This window comes from Chelonoidis abingdonii, chromosome 6 (genome assembly GCF_003597395.2).
Source record: "Chelonoidis abingdonii isolate Lonesome George chromosome 6, CheloAbing_2.0, whole genome shotgun sequence".
NCBI classification, from domain to species: Eukaryota; Metazoa; Chordata; order Testudines; family Testudinidae; genus Chelonoidis; species Chelonoidis abingdonii.
The window spans coordinates 32,542,711-32,560,306 of NC_133774.1; the positions used below are offsets into that span (position 1 = coordinate 32,542,711).

The 17,596-nt window shown below is 37.4% G+C and overlaps 1 protein-coding gene across 1 annotated transcript in view; it reads right to left on the bottom strand.

The window, feature by feature from the left end:
* The window catches only part of HCN1 (hyperpolarization activated cyclic nucleotide gated potassium channel 1), a 336,513-nt gene that overhangs the window by 83,710 nt on the left and 235,207 nt on the right, over positions 1–17,596 (bottom strand). The window contains exon 4 of the mRNA XM_032805307.2: positions 13,028–13,246. Coding sequence (XP_032661198.1) covers positions 13,028–13,246 — 219 coding nt within the window. The remainder of the gene's footprint in view (positions 1–13,027; positions 13,247–17,596) is intronic.

Here is a 17,596-nt window from a genome sequence, read left to right on the forward strand (position 1 = left end):
GGTACCCAACTTTCCAGTAGGGGTCCTTGGGCAAAAGACCCCCTAACGCTTCACCTGCCTACCTCAAATATGAGAGTGACACGAACTAGGAGGGTCATGCCGGCTCGGACGTTGCCCGGATTAACAAGGTCCACGCCAGATGTTGAGGAACCAGGACAATCTGACGATAAGTGGGCTACTGGAACAAACCATTCATGGATATATATATATATATATATGAGAATAATAAGCTAATATATAAGGTTTTTAAGGTCTGGCTTGACAAAGCCCTGGCTGGGATGATATTGTTGCAGTTAGTCCTGCTTTGAGCATGGGGTTGGACTAGATGACCTCCTGAGGTCTCTTCCAATGCTAATCTTCTATGATAACTGGAGCTGGGCAAGATGCTAATTTAGTATGCAAGTTTTGCTAAAGGCATGATACCAGGTGCTGATTTTAATTTCCGTGGAATGTTCCTGTGTTGCAGAAACTATGCTATAGTCAATCATTGCTTTTAACAGACAGAGGTAATAGATGTTTCCAGAAAACAAACTGAGTGCAGAAGTGGTGATTGACATTTGTCACCATTTGTTCAGAAGCCTATGTCAAGTGACTTGGTGATCTCAGTTGTGTCCTTGGTAGACAGGTGTCCCTATCACAAGCATTACAGCTGGCACTAACTGGCACCCTTGCTAGGAGCCAAAAGAGGGATTGAGTGGCCATGAAGATTAAACTGATTCTTTTACCCAAATGGTCCCCAGTCTGCTTGGCAGGCACATTGGTGTGGGAAGATCTCACACTACTACTTCAATCTTCATTCAGTCTAGGGATTTTTTCACAGGTGCATGAAATTTTAAAGGAGCCTCTCTCTCTCTCTCTCTCTCTCTCACACACACACACACAGAAAAGAAAAAATACTGAACAAATTAACTAGACACTAACTTCACTTTAGGCTCAAATCCTATTTCTCTCTACTCATAGATGCTTAGGACCCAGACTGGTAGCAGAACCAATGCAGTTTCATTCCACTGTAGAGTTCCTTTCTTTGTGTAAAGTCTATGCTCCCGGCATACTGTGCAGCTGAGATTTGAAGTGGCTTCATCTGTGGCAGCATGGAAGAGGGATAATTTGACCTTTAATTTCTTGAGACCTTGTCCCATTTAAGTCAATGAGAGGTTTGCCATTGTTTTCACTGGGAGCAGTACTGAGTCTTTATTTTTTTAGGTAGAAGGCTGATTTGTACGGGAATTGGCTGAGAACATGAATTCAGGAAATTCACTATAACTTATTTAATTTGTCAATCACTGTAATTGAAAAGAACAATAAGGAGAGGTTGTGTATTTTGTGGCAATTGAGAGGAAATGTTTGATTATTGCCTCTAAGTAAAATGACATTATGAAAGCATTCTTGCAAGCAAGAGAACTCGGGTGGGTAATCGGTAAACAACAGATATTGCCAACAGATGATAGCTTTTAGGCTTAAAAAATCATTTGATTTTTGTCAGTGATAAAGAGCTGATGGAAAGACACATCATACACCTCTTCAGGAAACCAAAGGAGTTATCATATATTATAATGTTTAGGGCACATAATACATATGGAACTAATCAACACCCTCCTTGTTTCACAGTCACTGACCTCTACATTGCATGTCATACCTTGATCTCTAGGTGATTATACATTACATTTTTCTGTGAAAATGTCCAGTGTCCTAAATAGAGTAGCAGCATAAGAAGGGAAAGCTGCAGGAATGCCCTGGGTTTTTAAATTGATGTCCGAATGAATAAAGCAATTTTTAATGATGTTAGTGGGATAATTTTTTTAATGTTTTTGATTTTTTAATAAATAACTGTCTACGTAAAATTAAATGAAGTTTTGAAACAAAGTAACTTTGAATCAAAAAATATCAAAGTGTATTGTCTTAACTCTTTCAGAATTCTTTATTTCCCTGACCAAAACAATTTGGCAAAACCAATATGAATTCTCTAAACATTTCAATATTGCTGAATTATGGTATTTTTCTGTATTTTTGCCCTCCCCCCCCCAAAAAAACAAAAATGAGTTTTGCACATTTTTTTTCCACAGATCTACCTATAAGGCTAGGGATGGGTCCTCTTGTGCTCCACATTTGTGTCATTAGCTGTATCCTAATACTGGAACCCTCACTATTAGCATATTTCTAAAATGCAATGTTATTGCAACATATATAGTCATAAATGAGTTTGGTCTGATCTAGAGCAGTGGTTTTCAACCTGTGGTCTGCAGAGCCCTGGGGGTCTGCAAACTATATCTAAGATTTCCAATGGGGCCTGCACCTCCATTTGAAACTTTTTAGAGGTTCATAAATGAAAAAAAGGTTGAAAACCACTGATCTATAGAGCTAGCTTAAATAAACATAGCAGTGAAGTCGAGGCTGCTCAGAATGTATTTAGGAACCTGGGGAGACGGGGGGGCTAGCTAAAGGAGTTGCAGTCACATCTCTGACTGCAGTGTAGACATACCCTTAAGAAACTGGAGGCTCTACTGGTAATGGGAAAGGCCACTGGAAACGTACACTGCATTGTATCTGCAGTCTCTCACAGATCTGCATTTTTTTGTGTATTCCCAGTGTTTTTGGTTGAATTATAACTTCAATTAAGAAAAATGCTAACACTTCTGATGTCAAAGAAATATTTAAGTACACCTCTACCTTGATATAACACAACCCGATATAACACGAGTTCGGATAAAACACAGTAAAGCAGCGCTCCGAGGGGCGGGGCACTCTGGTGGATCAAAGTAAGTTCGATATAACGTGGTTTCATCTATAATGCAGTAAGATTTTTTTGGCTCCTGAGGACAGCATTATATCGAGGTAGAGGTGTACATTCATCATTGCAGAGCTGTTTTTTTCTGAGCCTCCAAAGAGATTGAAAAGAGAACTTCAAGAGTTGGCAATTGCCCCCTTTATCTCTATGGGGTTTTAACCCTTAAACTAATTATGACCATTAAATGTCAACACTCTCAATTATTTCACTGCTGACCGCCTTAACAAAAGTATTGGTTTATCTAGTGTATCTGGGTTAACTCAAAAGCTACATGTTTTAAAGACACAATAAATGCATGTTCTATCCAATATTTGACTTTTTTTTCTTCAACCAATGTACGGAACGGGGGGAAAATGGTGATATATCTCTGGCATGGCATCAGGGGGAAGTATTTGGGGAAAGTCTCAAAACTGAATGAAAGATCTCAGTGAGATGAGCAGAATGATTTCTTTAAAAATAGGTAAAAACAAGTCTATTAATAAAATAAAAAGAGTTAATAAAAAACTTAAACAGTAAAGGTATAAATGAAACAATGATCCCTTCTGAAGAAAACCCATAAACTAAGAAAAACATAAAACAAAAAGAACAGTGGAACTAATATGATTGCTGTCATCATATTGTTCACTGTGTGTGTTATGCCTCTTCCCCTATGTCTGTCTTGTCTATCAGATTGTAAGCTCTTCAGAGCAAAGACCGTCTACTACTCTGTATTTGTGCAGTGTCTAGCACTGATTTGACTATTTCATTTGAAACTAGAATCTGAAGGAAGCCTAACTGCTTAAAGCCCAGAGGTGGTGATGGCTGCCCAACGATGGATGTAGATGGACCTGAGCTGAGAAAATTTTAAGTTAAGTCTCTGTTTACCATAGAAATTGATTAATAATAACTTCCAAATCAGTTATTTTTTTAATGTTACTGTGAAAGGATCTTTGCTGCCCATTAAAAACTTTCCCCACACAAGAGTCTGAGGGGGAAATGGAAAATGTTTCTGTGAAATTCAACTGACCTGAGCACTCACAATAGTCCCCCAAATAAGTTATGCAGAAAAGCTATTGATGTCAGAGAGAAAGTTAATTTTACAAGGGGACTAACACAGAGTAAGAATTCTGAAAAATGGAAGAACCCAAGAGGTAAATCTGGCCTTCATATTTTTTAAGTGAAAGTGAAATTTCCGAGGCTCAAAGCTACCCGTGAAGTGCTGGTGAGTGTTAAAGTGTGTGTGTGTGCAGGGGGCGGGATAAGGGAGGGCACATGGAAGTAGGAGAGAACATTATGCTGGCATGGACATTAGCTTACCCTTAATTCTATTGCTTGTATTGTTGTTCAGCAAGAATTTGTATATGTTTTAAGATATTTTATTATGTATTTTTATTTTGTTTCATTTTTACTAACACAAAGATTATTTTGGTATAATAATACATTGCTCATGCAAACAAATTGCTTTCAAATATTTTCATTGTTTAAAAAAGACTGTATTTGGCCCAGGCCATTTTAGAATCATCATAAGATAGTCTTGAGAAGAAGTTACCATGTGACAAGTTACATATTGTTCACTTAAAGGCATTTGACCTTGCATCTAACATGTGACTGAATAACTCAAAGAGTGTCAAGCTTTACTTATTAAACAGACATTTTTCTTACAACAGGGCTTTTGACATTAATGCTATCTTGTAACTATATCATAGCTAAACTGACAATAGAATTAATTTATCTTCCTTTTTAGTAATTTCCCTCTCCACTTCTATTTTCTAATGCTGTGCAATTGTGTTTAAATAATGGTTTTCTCCACATCATTCTTGTCTCCTGTTACTTTTTCCTTTAGTGAAGTCCTAGCACCAGATCCTTACCAGGTGTAAATCTGCATAGCTTCATAGAACTTAATGGAGCTATGCCCCTAATCTTCAATTTATGGCATCACAACCATTTCCATGTCTGTTACCCTTACTTTAAAGAAAAAAAAAGAAAAAAAAAAGGAAATACTCTTAAGAATTCAAAACATGCTAAACTTTCTATGTTAGTCTCTTCTCTCATATTGTATGTTATAATAATATTAATTCTAAAAGCAAGTACTTTACTAGATTAAAAAAAGACATAGTCAAACAATTCATTAACTGTTCATTCAGTCACCATGTACCAAGAGTTCCTTGAAACAATGCCAACAATTGTGTATATTAACTTGCAAAAACCATGTTTATATGTGCAAATACATGTTTGCAAACAGATATCATGTGACTTCAATCAATTAGGACTATTTATGTCATTGGTACCTACATGTACTATGACAACCAGCTCCTTGCCACCACCACACGTCTGTCTAGATGTCTCGAGATCTGCAACCTTCACACCCAGATGCAGTTCTCCCAGTCATCACAAACACAGCTATCTATGTTTCTAATGATTGAATCCCCCATTACTATTACCTACTATTCCCTGTCTCTTCCTAATACTGGAGTTCTCTCCCCCGGACAGGTATCCTCAGTGTGAGAGGATACCAGGGTATCATCTGGAAGAAGGGTCCCAACTATGGAATCGTTCCACTCCGCTCCAGTTGTGGCTGGCTAAGACAGACTCTTATTAAACAGAATATAATGGGGGAGGGATAGGAAAAAGAAAAAATAAGGCAGGGAAAGAAAAGGACACATTAAAAGTAAAGGGAACAACAAAGTCTCATATCTCAGATGGTGTTCAGGATTTAATCAGAGCCAGTGGAGGTGGTGATATCATCTGGGTCCCTGTCTTTGGCTCAGTCTGGTCAGGAAAAATTGGGTTTTCAACTAAATAGTGTTTTGTGAAAAACCTTTTTTTCGCAAGGAAAAAAAAGTTTTCACTGGAAAAAAAAACAAAAAAGGTTTCTAGCCATCGTTTTAAAATGAAAAGTCAGCTTTTTCCATGAAAAAGTCTATAAAAATAATTTGTTTTTTGCTTTTGTTTTTGTTAACATCTGAACTGGAAAAAAATCCCTATTTTTTGACCAGCTCTGCCTGTAATGTAAAATGATAATGTATGGGGGCGGGGGCTCTAAAAAATAGCAGGTTATGTAGATAAATATGTGGAAGTTACATTTTATTTTTCTATAACCATACTGATAATGCTTAGCTTTAATGCATTTTTTATCTAATGGTATGCTTTCATTATGTTTTTAGAATAGTTACAATGTGCACAAAAAGAGTTTAAAAACTTTTTTCTGTATCTGAAATGAAAGGAAATGTATTATAAAAAGGTGTATATATATTGACCAGCATGTAAAAAATCAGCTAAAAGTACTGCACTTTAAATCTAGCACAGTCTATTTTTACATGAATACATAAATTAGAATAGATTTTCACAGCTAGGAGCCCAGGCACAAAGTATCGCATAAAGCTCTGTATTGCAAAGGGAAGGTGATACTTTCATTCATTTCCGGTGTACTCCATACTCTTTATGGATCTATACTACATGTCTTGGTTATACAAATTATTACGTTCTGAAGGTAGAGGTGCACGTGCTCTTAATTACTCAAACCTCAGGAAACCAGAGGTCAGGAGAAAATTGAGAGAATCCTAGAATATGCACACTGAGAAATATTTTGTCAGTCATAATATAGTATTAGAAAAATATTAAGGCTTGTTTCCTTCTACACAGATGACACAATAAGGACCACTGGTACAACTGGGATAATTACTGGCAGCTATCTCCATCTGGCCTGAATCATATACTTGTCTCCCATTAAAAGGCAGTTTCTACCATATTCTAAGACATACATTCAGAAACAAGAAGTTATATGTACCTTTCTCATTTGGAAAATGTAAGCTATCCTGTAACCATTACTGCAAGAGACAACACACAGAAAGAAACAAAGAAAGCAGGTTGGTTGTTAGATCTGAGCCCAGTATAACTTGATGCTTTCAGAGCTAATTTAATATAATTATGAACATGGCTGCAATTGTGATGAGCTTGCTCCACATTTTCATATGGAAAACTGCTAGAAACCTTATCTGTACTGGAAGCCAGCAGATCATTTTAAAGGTAATTTACCCATGACGGAGCAATAGATCAAAGACTGTCCCACCTGTCATTATAGAAGCAGTGAAGTCTGTTACAGTTTCATTCAGGTAGGATACAGCAGGGTGGGTAGCACTTGGCTGCAGAGTACATGTTATCTGAAGAAACTGATATTTGTTTAAAGGTACAAGGTAAAAATAATCAGAAACCCCTAAGACAGGTTACAACAAAAGCGAATCTAGAGCACAAAAATGGAGTATTGTGACAAGATGGAAAAAAAAAGAATATTCTAGTAATAATGTTCTGATTGATTTATATTCCCTTTTACAAGATTATAAGAATTCTGTTCTAGACAGTGAGTACAACTGATGTACATTTGAAAAGAAACAAATGCCCATTATTTTATATCTTTGATGTTTAAAATTAAGGTGAATAACCTCTGTGATTTTAAAACATTTTTGAGAACAACAATTATTTCCCTAATATACCACAGACATATTTAATGTCTTTCCCCAGTTTCAAACTCTGGTCTTTCTCAGAAAAGACCCAGAGTCAAAATACATGCTATATACACTTTGCCCCTTCCCACTCCCCCCCCAAAAAATTCCAGTACACATTACAATTATAATGAATGGAAATCATGTATGCAGAACTGATAGAATGAAAAAATGAGCAAGACTGAGTGACTTTAAGGCCCAGTACATTCACAAACCTCCCACAATATTCAAAACTTTCTCTCATCGTGAATGTGCCATAGCACACTTTTTGTGCTGGATGGCACGTTTACAGATCAAATCTGCACGTATCCTTTTTTTAAAACAAGACCTTACTGTTGAAGAGTTATATAGTTGATGACATCTAGGCCTGTAGTCCCAACAGTTGTCATTAAACATTAATTGATATGTCAGTGTTTTGAGTTCATGATGGATCAAGTCGATTATTTGGTCCTAATTGTGCACTGAAAATATTTACAGAATACCTACTAATAAAAGAACTTACAAATCAATCAGAAATATAGACTTACAGAACACCAGTATGCCTTTTGAAATAGAATATCTGAAAAGGTCCTTCTTCTGAATGCCAGACATTATTTTTTTCTTTCTAGAACAGTGTGTAAATGTTACAGCTAACTTCTTTTGAAGTAATACTTTAAACTCATATTGTGTCTTTGTATTAAGGATTTTAGAGCATTTTACAAAAATTAATTAAATGCAGGACGGTTACATGCAGATCATCAACTGATGCTCACAAAAGACAACATAGTGAGTTAGTATTAAGCTGCAAAAAATGCAGAAATCAAGATTTCTAGTCTCATCTTCTAACCAGTAAATCATATGACGATCCAAGTAAGAACATGAAATTGAAAAAGAATCTTCACATACCAAAAACAAAGCAAAGCTAGTGAAGCAGAAGTCAACATACCACAATTACCATTCTTTTTTTTAAGGGTTAAATAGTGAGTTTGAGTTTAATATTTTTGGCACAGAAGTCATAATTAAATTAGTTATTGAAGGTATGAGCCACAGATAGCATTGACTACATCTGTATTTACTGTAATGATCAGGTGATCACTTGTGGGATTTTTGACAAATTCTTTTCAGCATCAAATATTTCACTGCCACGAAGCTAAGCAGGAAATAAAATCCATGCAGACTAATGAGTATTTAATACACAAAGAAGGGGAATAAGCTGTATCAGTACAAAACACCTTTATGCTAGGATAATTGTTCACACTAGTGATTGTACTGGCATAACTATATCAGTAAAAATCATACCCCTAACCAAAATAGTTATAACAGTTACAAAAATTATTGCACTTAATGGAACATTCACCAGTGCCAAAGGATCACCAGTGGTGTTTAACCAGGTGTTAAGTAGGTGTAACATTCAAAGCTCTAGTATTTTAATATAGAAGTTGCCTGATGGAGTAAACAAGAAGTAATAAAGATAACACAGAGTAAATAAAATGTCTAATTTACTTTTATTTAATCCATTATTTTATTTAATTTTGATTACTTTAGCCTGTTTTGTTTTGAATGTCCTCCTTTTAATTGGGATAGCAGCTTCATCAGGTGGCTGTCCATCAATGTGTTCCCATTAAGAGGGTTCTTTTGCATGATACATTGTGATTGAGAGACTGAGTATTTGATCCCATTTTAAAATATATTTGAGCATGTTGCCCTGTTCATGATAAATATGTTTTTAGTACTTCTTTTTTAAGGTTCCCAGAGCTTTATTGGCATGGGCACCAAAATTCAAAATAATGTATTTTGTACAGGTGAATAGCAGTGTTAAAGAAACGAATCTACCAACACTGGAAAAGAGAATTCATCCTTTTTCACCTATATTTTTCTTGACTTCCGAATGTCATAAATCAAATTATTTCTGAATGCTAGTTAATATGTTCAAATGGTATATGTAGTGTAGCTTAAGTTGTGTGAAATACTGAGGCCCTACGGTTTTGTTTAAATTAAAATGTAAATTTATGAAAACTTTAATAATCAATTTAAAAAATGCTAAGCACAGTCTTTGTAAGCAGTGTTTGGATTCTAAATTAACACCCATGTAGTCAAAATCAGATAGCATTACATAGCTTATGTTTAGACATAATGGCAAAAAGATATTAAATTGAATTTTCATTCAACCCTATAATTAAGTAATTTCTTGAACAGAGAAATGGATGGAGAAAATCTGAATTTTCTTTCTTTGCTGCAGTTTTGAACATTTGCAATCTTTTTCAATTCTTAAAGAGAACTGAAACCTTGTTGTTTTTATATCATCTTAAGATACTGTAAGGTATTAATGGTGGCACGTGTAGAACGCCTTTTAATTATGGCTTAACCATTTTTGATTTCAACAAAGATTATAATGTTCCTACAGTCTCTGATGATTACACTGATTTTTTCTGTCCATAAGAACATAAGAATGGCCATACTGAGTCAGACCAGCTCCATGACAGTGGCCAATGCCAGGTACTTCAGAGGGAATGAACAGAAGAGGTAATCATCAAGTAATCTATCCCCTGTAGCCCATTCCTAGCTTCTGGCAAACAGAGGCTAAGGACACTCCAGAGCATGGCTTTGTACCCCTTCCATCCTGGCTAATAGCCATTGAGGGATCTATCCTCCATGAACTTATCTAGTTCTTTTTTTGAAGGCTATTGTCTTGGCCTTCACAACATCCTCAAAGAGTTCCACAGGTTGACTGTTCGTTGTGTGAAGAAATACTTCCTTTTGTTCATTTTAAATCTGCTGCCTATTAATTTCCTTTGGTGACCCCTAGTTCTTGTGTTATGAGAAGGAGTAAATAAAACTTCCTTATTTACTTTCTCCACACCAGTCATGATTTTATATCCCTCTATCATATCCCCCCTTAATCGTCTCTCTTCTAAGCTGAAAAGTCCCAGTCTTATTAATGTCTTCTCAAATGGAAGCTGTTGCACATTCCTAATCTCTCTAGAGTGGTCAATTCATGTTTCTAAATAACTCTTAATAAACAAATGGATGTCTCCTTACCGTAAACTACAGAAGTTTTTAGATTTTCACAATTTAATATGAAGTTAACAAAATGGAATTACATCTATAATAGAAAAAGCCAACATATTCTAAAATGTATACCTGGCTAGCAATAGAAAACACAATGTTAACATTCTGCAAATTGACAAGTGTTCATTAAAAAAATCATACTGAAAATTCTCATATTCTGTCTGGCAATCCAACATTTTAGATGCATATTTCTTCTTTACGGAAAGGACATCTGTCAGGCTAATCTATTTGTTTCTTGAGTGCTGTTGCAATGGACTAGATCCAAAGCCCACCAAAATCAAAAGGAGACTTTCCAGTGACTTAACTGGGCTTGATCTCAGGTTCTAGGTAGCACCATCCATTTCTTTAGCTTAGAAATATTTTTTGATTTTGTATTCTTCATCGGCTTAGTCTGTTAATTTATCATACATTTTGAAATGGATTCTAATGAAAGATTAAATAAAGGTCATATTCAGTTAGAGTATTGTGTATACCTCTGATAAGGATTGTTCCTTTAGCCTGCAAATGGATAAATGGATGTTCCACAGACAGGGCCGGCTCTGGCCATTTTGCCACCCCAAGCACAGCGGCATGCCGCGGGAAGTGCTCTGCCGCTCGCCGGTCCCGCGGCTCCGGTGGACCTCCTGCAGGCGTGCCTGCAGATGCTCCACTGGAGCCGTGGGACCAGTGGACCCTCCGCAGGCATGCCTGCGGGAGGTCCACCGGAGCTGCCTGCCACCCTCCAGACAACCGGCAGAGCACCCCCCGTGGCATGCTGGCCCAAGCATGCGCTTGGCGCGCTGGGGCCTGGAGCCAGCCCTGTTCACAGACCATTTTTTGCTGTAACATTTTGTCAACTAAAGATTGCAAAAGTTTCTGAATGTTAAAAATAGTCTTATATTCCCATTACCAGTAACTTGAGAAAAAGTAAATCAAATCTGCAGCCAAATTAGGATTATGTAATACAAATGTGGCAGATGTGGCTTTATATTGAATGAGATTTTGTTGTAGTTATTGCACTTTGAGTTCAAGATATTTTGAGAAAACTGATATGCATTATTAGATTTCTTGGATTTATATATTAGGATCTTCATATTGATATATCAGTCTTACATGCAGCATCATGGACTTGTTGGCTCTACTGTATGCAAAAAGAGGAGAGATATTGCACCTAATGGGGTTAAATTAAGGGCATTTTTGAAGAATATGAGATTAAATTAGAAATGAGTGATGAGAAGGGAGATGGTGCTTAGTTTCAGATCTGTATTAGGTTCGTGTTGACATAGGAAAAAAAGATGCAAAAATCATGTTGGTTCCTCTGCTCTGGATGAAATAATAATGTATAGATATTTCTGGATGAAATAATAATGTATAGATATTTCTGTAGAATCCAACTGAATGCAGGTACTTTTACTACTTACAACAGAAAGCTGTTCCAAGTGGCATGTTTCCTGAAATCTCCATCTCTGCCCCCACACAAATAAGAGCCTATTTAAAAAAAAAGACCCAAAAATCGGGACTGTCCCTATAAAATCAGGACATCTGGTCACCCTAGCAAGATTCATCCTTTACTTTCCATAATCTCAGCCAAATTTCTTGTTCAGGGCCTCATTATATTCAGCTTAGACTACTGCAATATCCTTCTTTCTTGCCACCCTAGCACACACATACAAAATGCTCCTCTTTGCTAGTCAGTTTGATCATATCACTCCCTTCTTCAGTTTGGCTCCCAAAGTGTTATCTCATGAAATTTGAGTTTCTTGTCACCACCTCCAAAACACTATAAACTGTGCACCTCCTTACTCTCCCTTGCAATGTTTCACATTCCCTCTGCTCTCCCAGCATTCCCACCCTCATCTATCCATTTGACACTTCTCCTTCATTTACCTCTGTGTTTTCATTAACAACACCACCTATATCTATTACCACCTTCTCACGCTTGTCCAAAAGGCCCACTATTCCATCCACATTTAAGTCCCTTTTAAAGACCCATTTCTACCACACTGCCAACAGTAGATCTAATTGTATTACTTGAAACCAAACCAAACAAAAAAAAAGTCTGTTGGTCCCTTTCCCCTAAATTCTGTCTACCTTTCCATCTTGAGACTGAGAGCTCCTTGAGGCATACCTTCCTTAATATTTGGAAAGCACCCATCACACTGTAGATGCTATTGTAAACTAATAAATATTATTTAAATTAATGTGAATAAGGACTGCAGGATCTGACCATCTGAAGGATTTTCAGAGTTAGCTCTAGATAAAGCTCATTAATCTTGTCAGCCTAGAAGTCTCTAAGACATGGAACATCCTGGTAGGGTGTTGGTGTCTGAGAAAAAACAGCATCAGCTTCTGAATATTTTAGAAGCTAATGAAAGCCACTGCAACAACATAATTTCCCATGTTCAACTAGTGGTCAGAAAAAGCTCCCATTGTCTTCAAGGACAAGAACTGATGCAATACTTTTACACTAAACAATAAATTAAAAATCACAAAATATTGTTCACGCATATCCAAATTCTCACCCAGGGCACGGGCACACAGATCTGCATATGTAGTGACTACCATGGAGTTGCACCAGGGATGAATTTGGCCCATTCTTATATTTCTGCATGTTCAGTAAAGTTAACTGCAGTATTCAGCTCTACTAGGCTACAGCATATGGATTTGTGACTTATTTCACATTGAACACAACTTGATAATCATTCTTGAAATGGAAGATTCATTTTAAAGTAATTACCTTCTCTTGATATTGTCGTCGTGAGGAATCCAAAGACTGAATTAGGGCCGTGGCATGACCAACAAACATGGCATAACATGTAGCCCCCACAATCATACTCAACATGGTAATCCAGAGATCAGACATGCTGACAGGGGCCCGGGCTCCATAACCAATACAAAGCATGTGGCTCATGGCTTTGAAGAGTGCATACGAATACTGCTTTCCCCAGGAATCATTCTGCAAGAAAAGAGAAAAGTGACACAGCCAGCGAGAAGGTGGAGGACAAAGTATTTTTGACCTATGTAACAGGAATATTATAGATCACTGGTTTTGAAGGAACATCCTGGTAATGTATCCTCTGTGTATAGGAAAGAGATATTCTTTTAAAGTCCACTGTTACGTAAAGCATTGGGAAGACTGTCAGATATTACTTAGCACAGTGACAGAAAATAAGTGGACTATTTTAAAAATAAGTATTTTTTCTCACACTTGTATGTTAACCTAATAAAGCTAAGGATAAAAGTCAATTTTACTTTAAAGTCCAGTGTGGGGAGTTTAGAAAAAGCCGAGCATCCAGAACTTCCAAGAACACACATGCAATATTTTGGTTTAATGTCCAGTAAGACAGACAGAAGTGATGTAGTTCTTTCTTTCTTTCTTTCCCTAATTAATTGTTTATGTTGACATCTGTGAGTGTGATAGTGTAGAAAATACACAAAGCTGCTTGTGGGTTTTTTGTTTTGTTTTTGTTTTTGTTTATTACCACTTTCATTTGGAATTTTATTTTCTAAAATTTTAGGCAAAATTCTGTCTGTTGAAAAGACTTTCTGCTCCCCATCTGTGAACCCACCATTTCTGCAAGTAAAAACCTCATCTATACAGACCCTTCAGGCTCAATTTGAAGAAATGTAATCAAACCTCTCTACAAATGAAAAGTATCCCACATTGTGTCCACCTCTAAGAGTTATTTGGTTCCCACACTGCCCTTTTATCCTGTGTTCTGCCTGCAATGAGGTTTCAATATAATACGCTGTGGATGCCCTCACTCACGGTTATTACAAGAGCCATGCATTTTGTTTTAATAAGTTTAAATAGATAAATGTTATTTACAATACATCAGCATTTAATAAATATACAATGCATCAACACTGGCTTATGGCAATTTTAACAAACTGCTACATCATTTTCAGCTATTAGCTATTTCACTTCCCAAGAACACCTTTGATTCTCATAGGTGAATGATGCGTTTTTCTACTTATTTTTCTGTCTGTGATATTCCTAGTATCACAGACATCAAAAATATCACAATTCACAAAGACTCTAACTACATATAATCTGCACTCATGACTTACAGCTCATTCACAAGCTTTTAAAACTGTATAGGTGTTTGCAAAGTGCTGCTTTAGTTTTCTATAGACTCAAAGGAGCTACGTCTAAACTGGACCAGACGTAAAGCTGATAAAGAAGCCATGGGACTCATTTTGGATTTTTCCTATTTTCTTTGCCAGAGGAACACAACTGATACTGCTTTAAACCAGTTAACCATCTGTTGCTCTTATTAATAAATCGTGCTATGAATCTCACAGTACGGACAAGAAAAAAATGATCTCTGCCACAAACAGTTTCCAATATAATTTCAGATATGACACAATGAGAGTGTGTGGGAGGAAAAGCAGTGATGACATCAACAAGATTCAGTGGTTACTCAGCAAAGGCCAGTGCACAGCACAACATAAGCAAACAAATTGTTTTCCTCTCAGAGAAATTTGGGGAGGTGTAACACACACACACACACACACACGTCAGCTACATTCACTGGAGTCAGCATGGCAGAACTAGGTCTTTAGCAGTGATTTAAATACATAAACTCAGATTTTGTTGCACAGAGCACTCATCCACTAATCCCATTTTTTTTCTTAATAATCAATTAATTCCTAAAAAGTGATCTGGAAAATTCTGGTGTGTGTATGAGAGATTGAGTAAGAGAGATATGCTGATTCAATACTATTTTTGGAAGGGAAGGTGGAGTCTCAACAGAATTCAAGAAGCTGCTTTCTTTGTTCATTGATCTGTCCCCAAATATAGCATAAACTTAAAATAAAATGTGCTTATCATAAGCATTCCCAAATCTGGACCTTAGCGTCCAGAAATCTGGATGCCTGCATGAACCCCTCTAAGCTTAATTACCAGCTTAGATTTGATCTCGCTGCCACCAGCCAAAAATTCCAGGGTTTTGGCTCGCCTCTGGTCTCCCCAAACCCTTCCCTGGGGAACCCCAAGACTCAAAGCCCTGAGTCTTACCACAAAGGAAATAACCCACTTCCTCCCTCCTCTCTCTCCCACCAAATTTCCTCTCTGGGCTAACCTGAGAGTTACTGATGCCACTCTTTATATCACAATACCAAGAGCATGTCGCCTCTCTTCCACAAAGAGACAACAAATACCAGGAAACAGAAAGAATCTCGCTCTTCCCCTTTGTCTCTCCCTCCCAATTCCCTGTGTTGCAGAGATTCACCCTCCGTAGATCTAAACACAAAGAGAATTTCCCTCCCTTCGTTCCTTGGCCTACCAGAGAGAAAAAAAACTCAAGTCTTAAAAAGAAAACTTATATAAAAGAAGAAAAAAGAACATAAATATATTTCTGTATCGAAGGCTGGCAATAATACAGGTCAATTGCTTAAAGAAAAATGAATAAACAGCCTTATTCAAAAGAGTCAATTTAACATTCCAGCAACTACACACATGTAAATACAAAAAAAAAATAACAGCCAGTTATTTTTTCTATCCTTGTACTTACAACTGGGAACTGAAGATTAGAAGCTTGAAGATAGAAAAGATCGCCTCTCTATAGCTTGAGAGCCAGACAAAGACACAGACACAAAACATTCCCTCCCTCAGCTTTGAAAAATCCGGTTTCCTGATTGGTCCTCTGCTCAGGTGTTTGGTTCCCTTTGTTAACCCTTTACAGGTGAAAGAAACATTAACCCTTAGCTATCTATTTATGATAGTGCTGTTCTCATTTTTTTCAAGTTCAATACATCACACTAATACCAAGTTTAATCTACAGAAATAAGAATAAAGATGATCTCAGTATTTTCAATGCATGTTCTTTAAGCCTAGGGTTTGTCAGCATCAGCCTTAGATTTGTCAGTGTCACAGGCTGGAATTTTCCACAACCGGACACCAAAGTGCTGGTCTTTGCTATAGACAGAAGTGCAGAGTGCATCATTCCTCTGTTACCAGAGTATAGAATTCCCTGCATGCAGCATTTCCCCACCAACTCCAGAAGGCAATTTTACGTGATGCATTCTCAGTTAATACTGCTGAATTACCCAAAGTCCATATTATGTAGTTAACCACGTTTTGTTTACACATTCAGCTTTTCTTTAATATAATTGTTGCCGTTTAAAATATTTCCCTAAAAGACCCATATTCTGTTCTTTTGTGGGAAAAAATCCTCTATCCAGCCTTTCCAACCGGTAGGTAAAAAAGGGCATTTAATTTCTTATTTGACAGTGAGCTGATCACTAGTACCAGATTAGCAGTAATCGGTTTAAACTGTTTTAAATGGAATGACATTAATTTGGAATAAACTATTAAAGACAGTAACTGTGAGAAATACCAAAGTTGTTTATCCAAGGATTGATTGCATAATCTAGCTTGATGACACTAGGAAATCCTCAGATGTCTAAAAGTAGTGATCACTGATCGTTTACAATTAGTTTTGGGAGTATAAGCATTAATTTAGAGCTGTTATCCCACAGAGCACATTCAGCACAGTGCACTCTCGATGTTTAAGGGTCTTATACATTGAGAGTACACTTGTTTCCTCTGATCGAAGGATGTTATCCTCTCCCTCATAACTCCACATAAGCCTGTTATAAATAACGATTTTATAATATGTTAACTTCCCAGCTCATAAGCATAATTTCACAGAAAGGTTATAAAACACACGTAGGTGACAAAAAGGAAAGCTCAATTATGTTGCTCAATGGAATAAGAGTTTCTGTTTTAGTGGAATCTGAAGAGGTTATTACTAGAAGATTCTGTTGTCATCAGACAAATCAATTCTGCTCCCACATTGCAGTCCTTGCCTCAGGCACAGCTTATAATTAAGGCTAAGATTTTATCACGGTTATTTTTAGTAAAAGTCACAATGAGGTCAGAGGCAATAAACAAAAATTCACGGAGCCCATGACCTGTCCATTACTTTAGTAAAAATAACTGGGGGTGGGCCATGACCTGTCCATTACTTTAGTAAAAATAACTGGGGGTGGGGGGAGAGAGGAGCAGGGCTAGGTAGAGGGGAGGAATGGAGTCCCACGGGAGGAGGGACTCATAGGCCGAGCCCCCCACCATGATGCAGTGGCTGCAGCAGGGGGGTGCAGCCGCGGGGGGGGCGCAGCCACAGGGGGCACACAGCCCCCACTCCAGAGCTGGCCCATCTACAGAACAGGGCTTGCGTGGCCCCGACTGCAGCCCCCACAAAGTCTCGACTGCAGCAAGTGGGGAGGGGAGATGACACACATCCCTGGGAAGCCGCAAGGAGGCGCATGGCCTCGGGTGCAACCACCGGGCAGGGGTGCA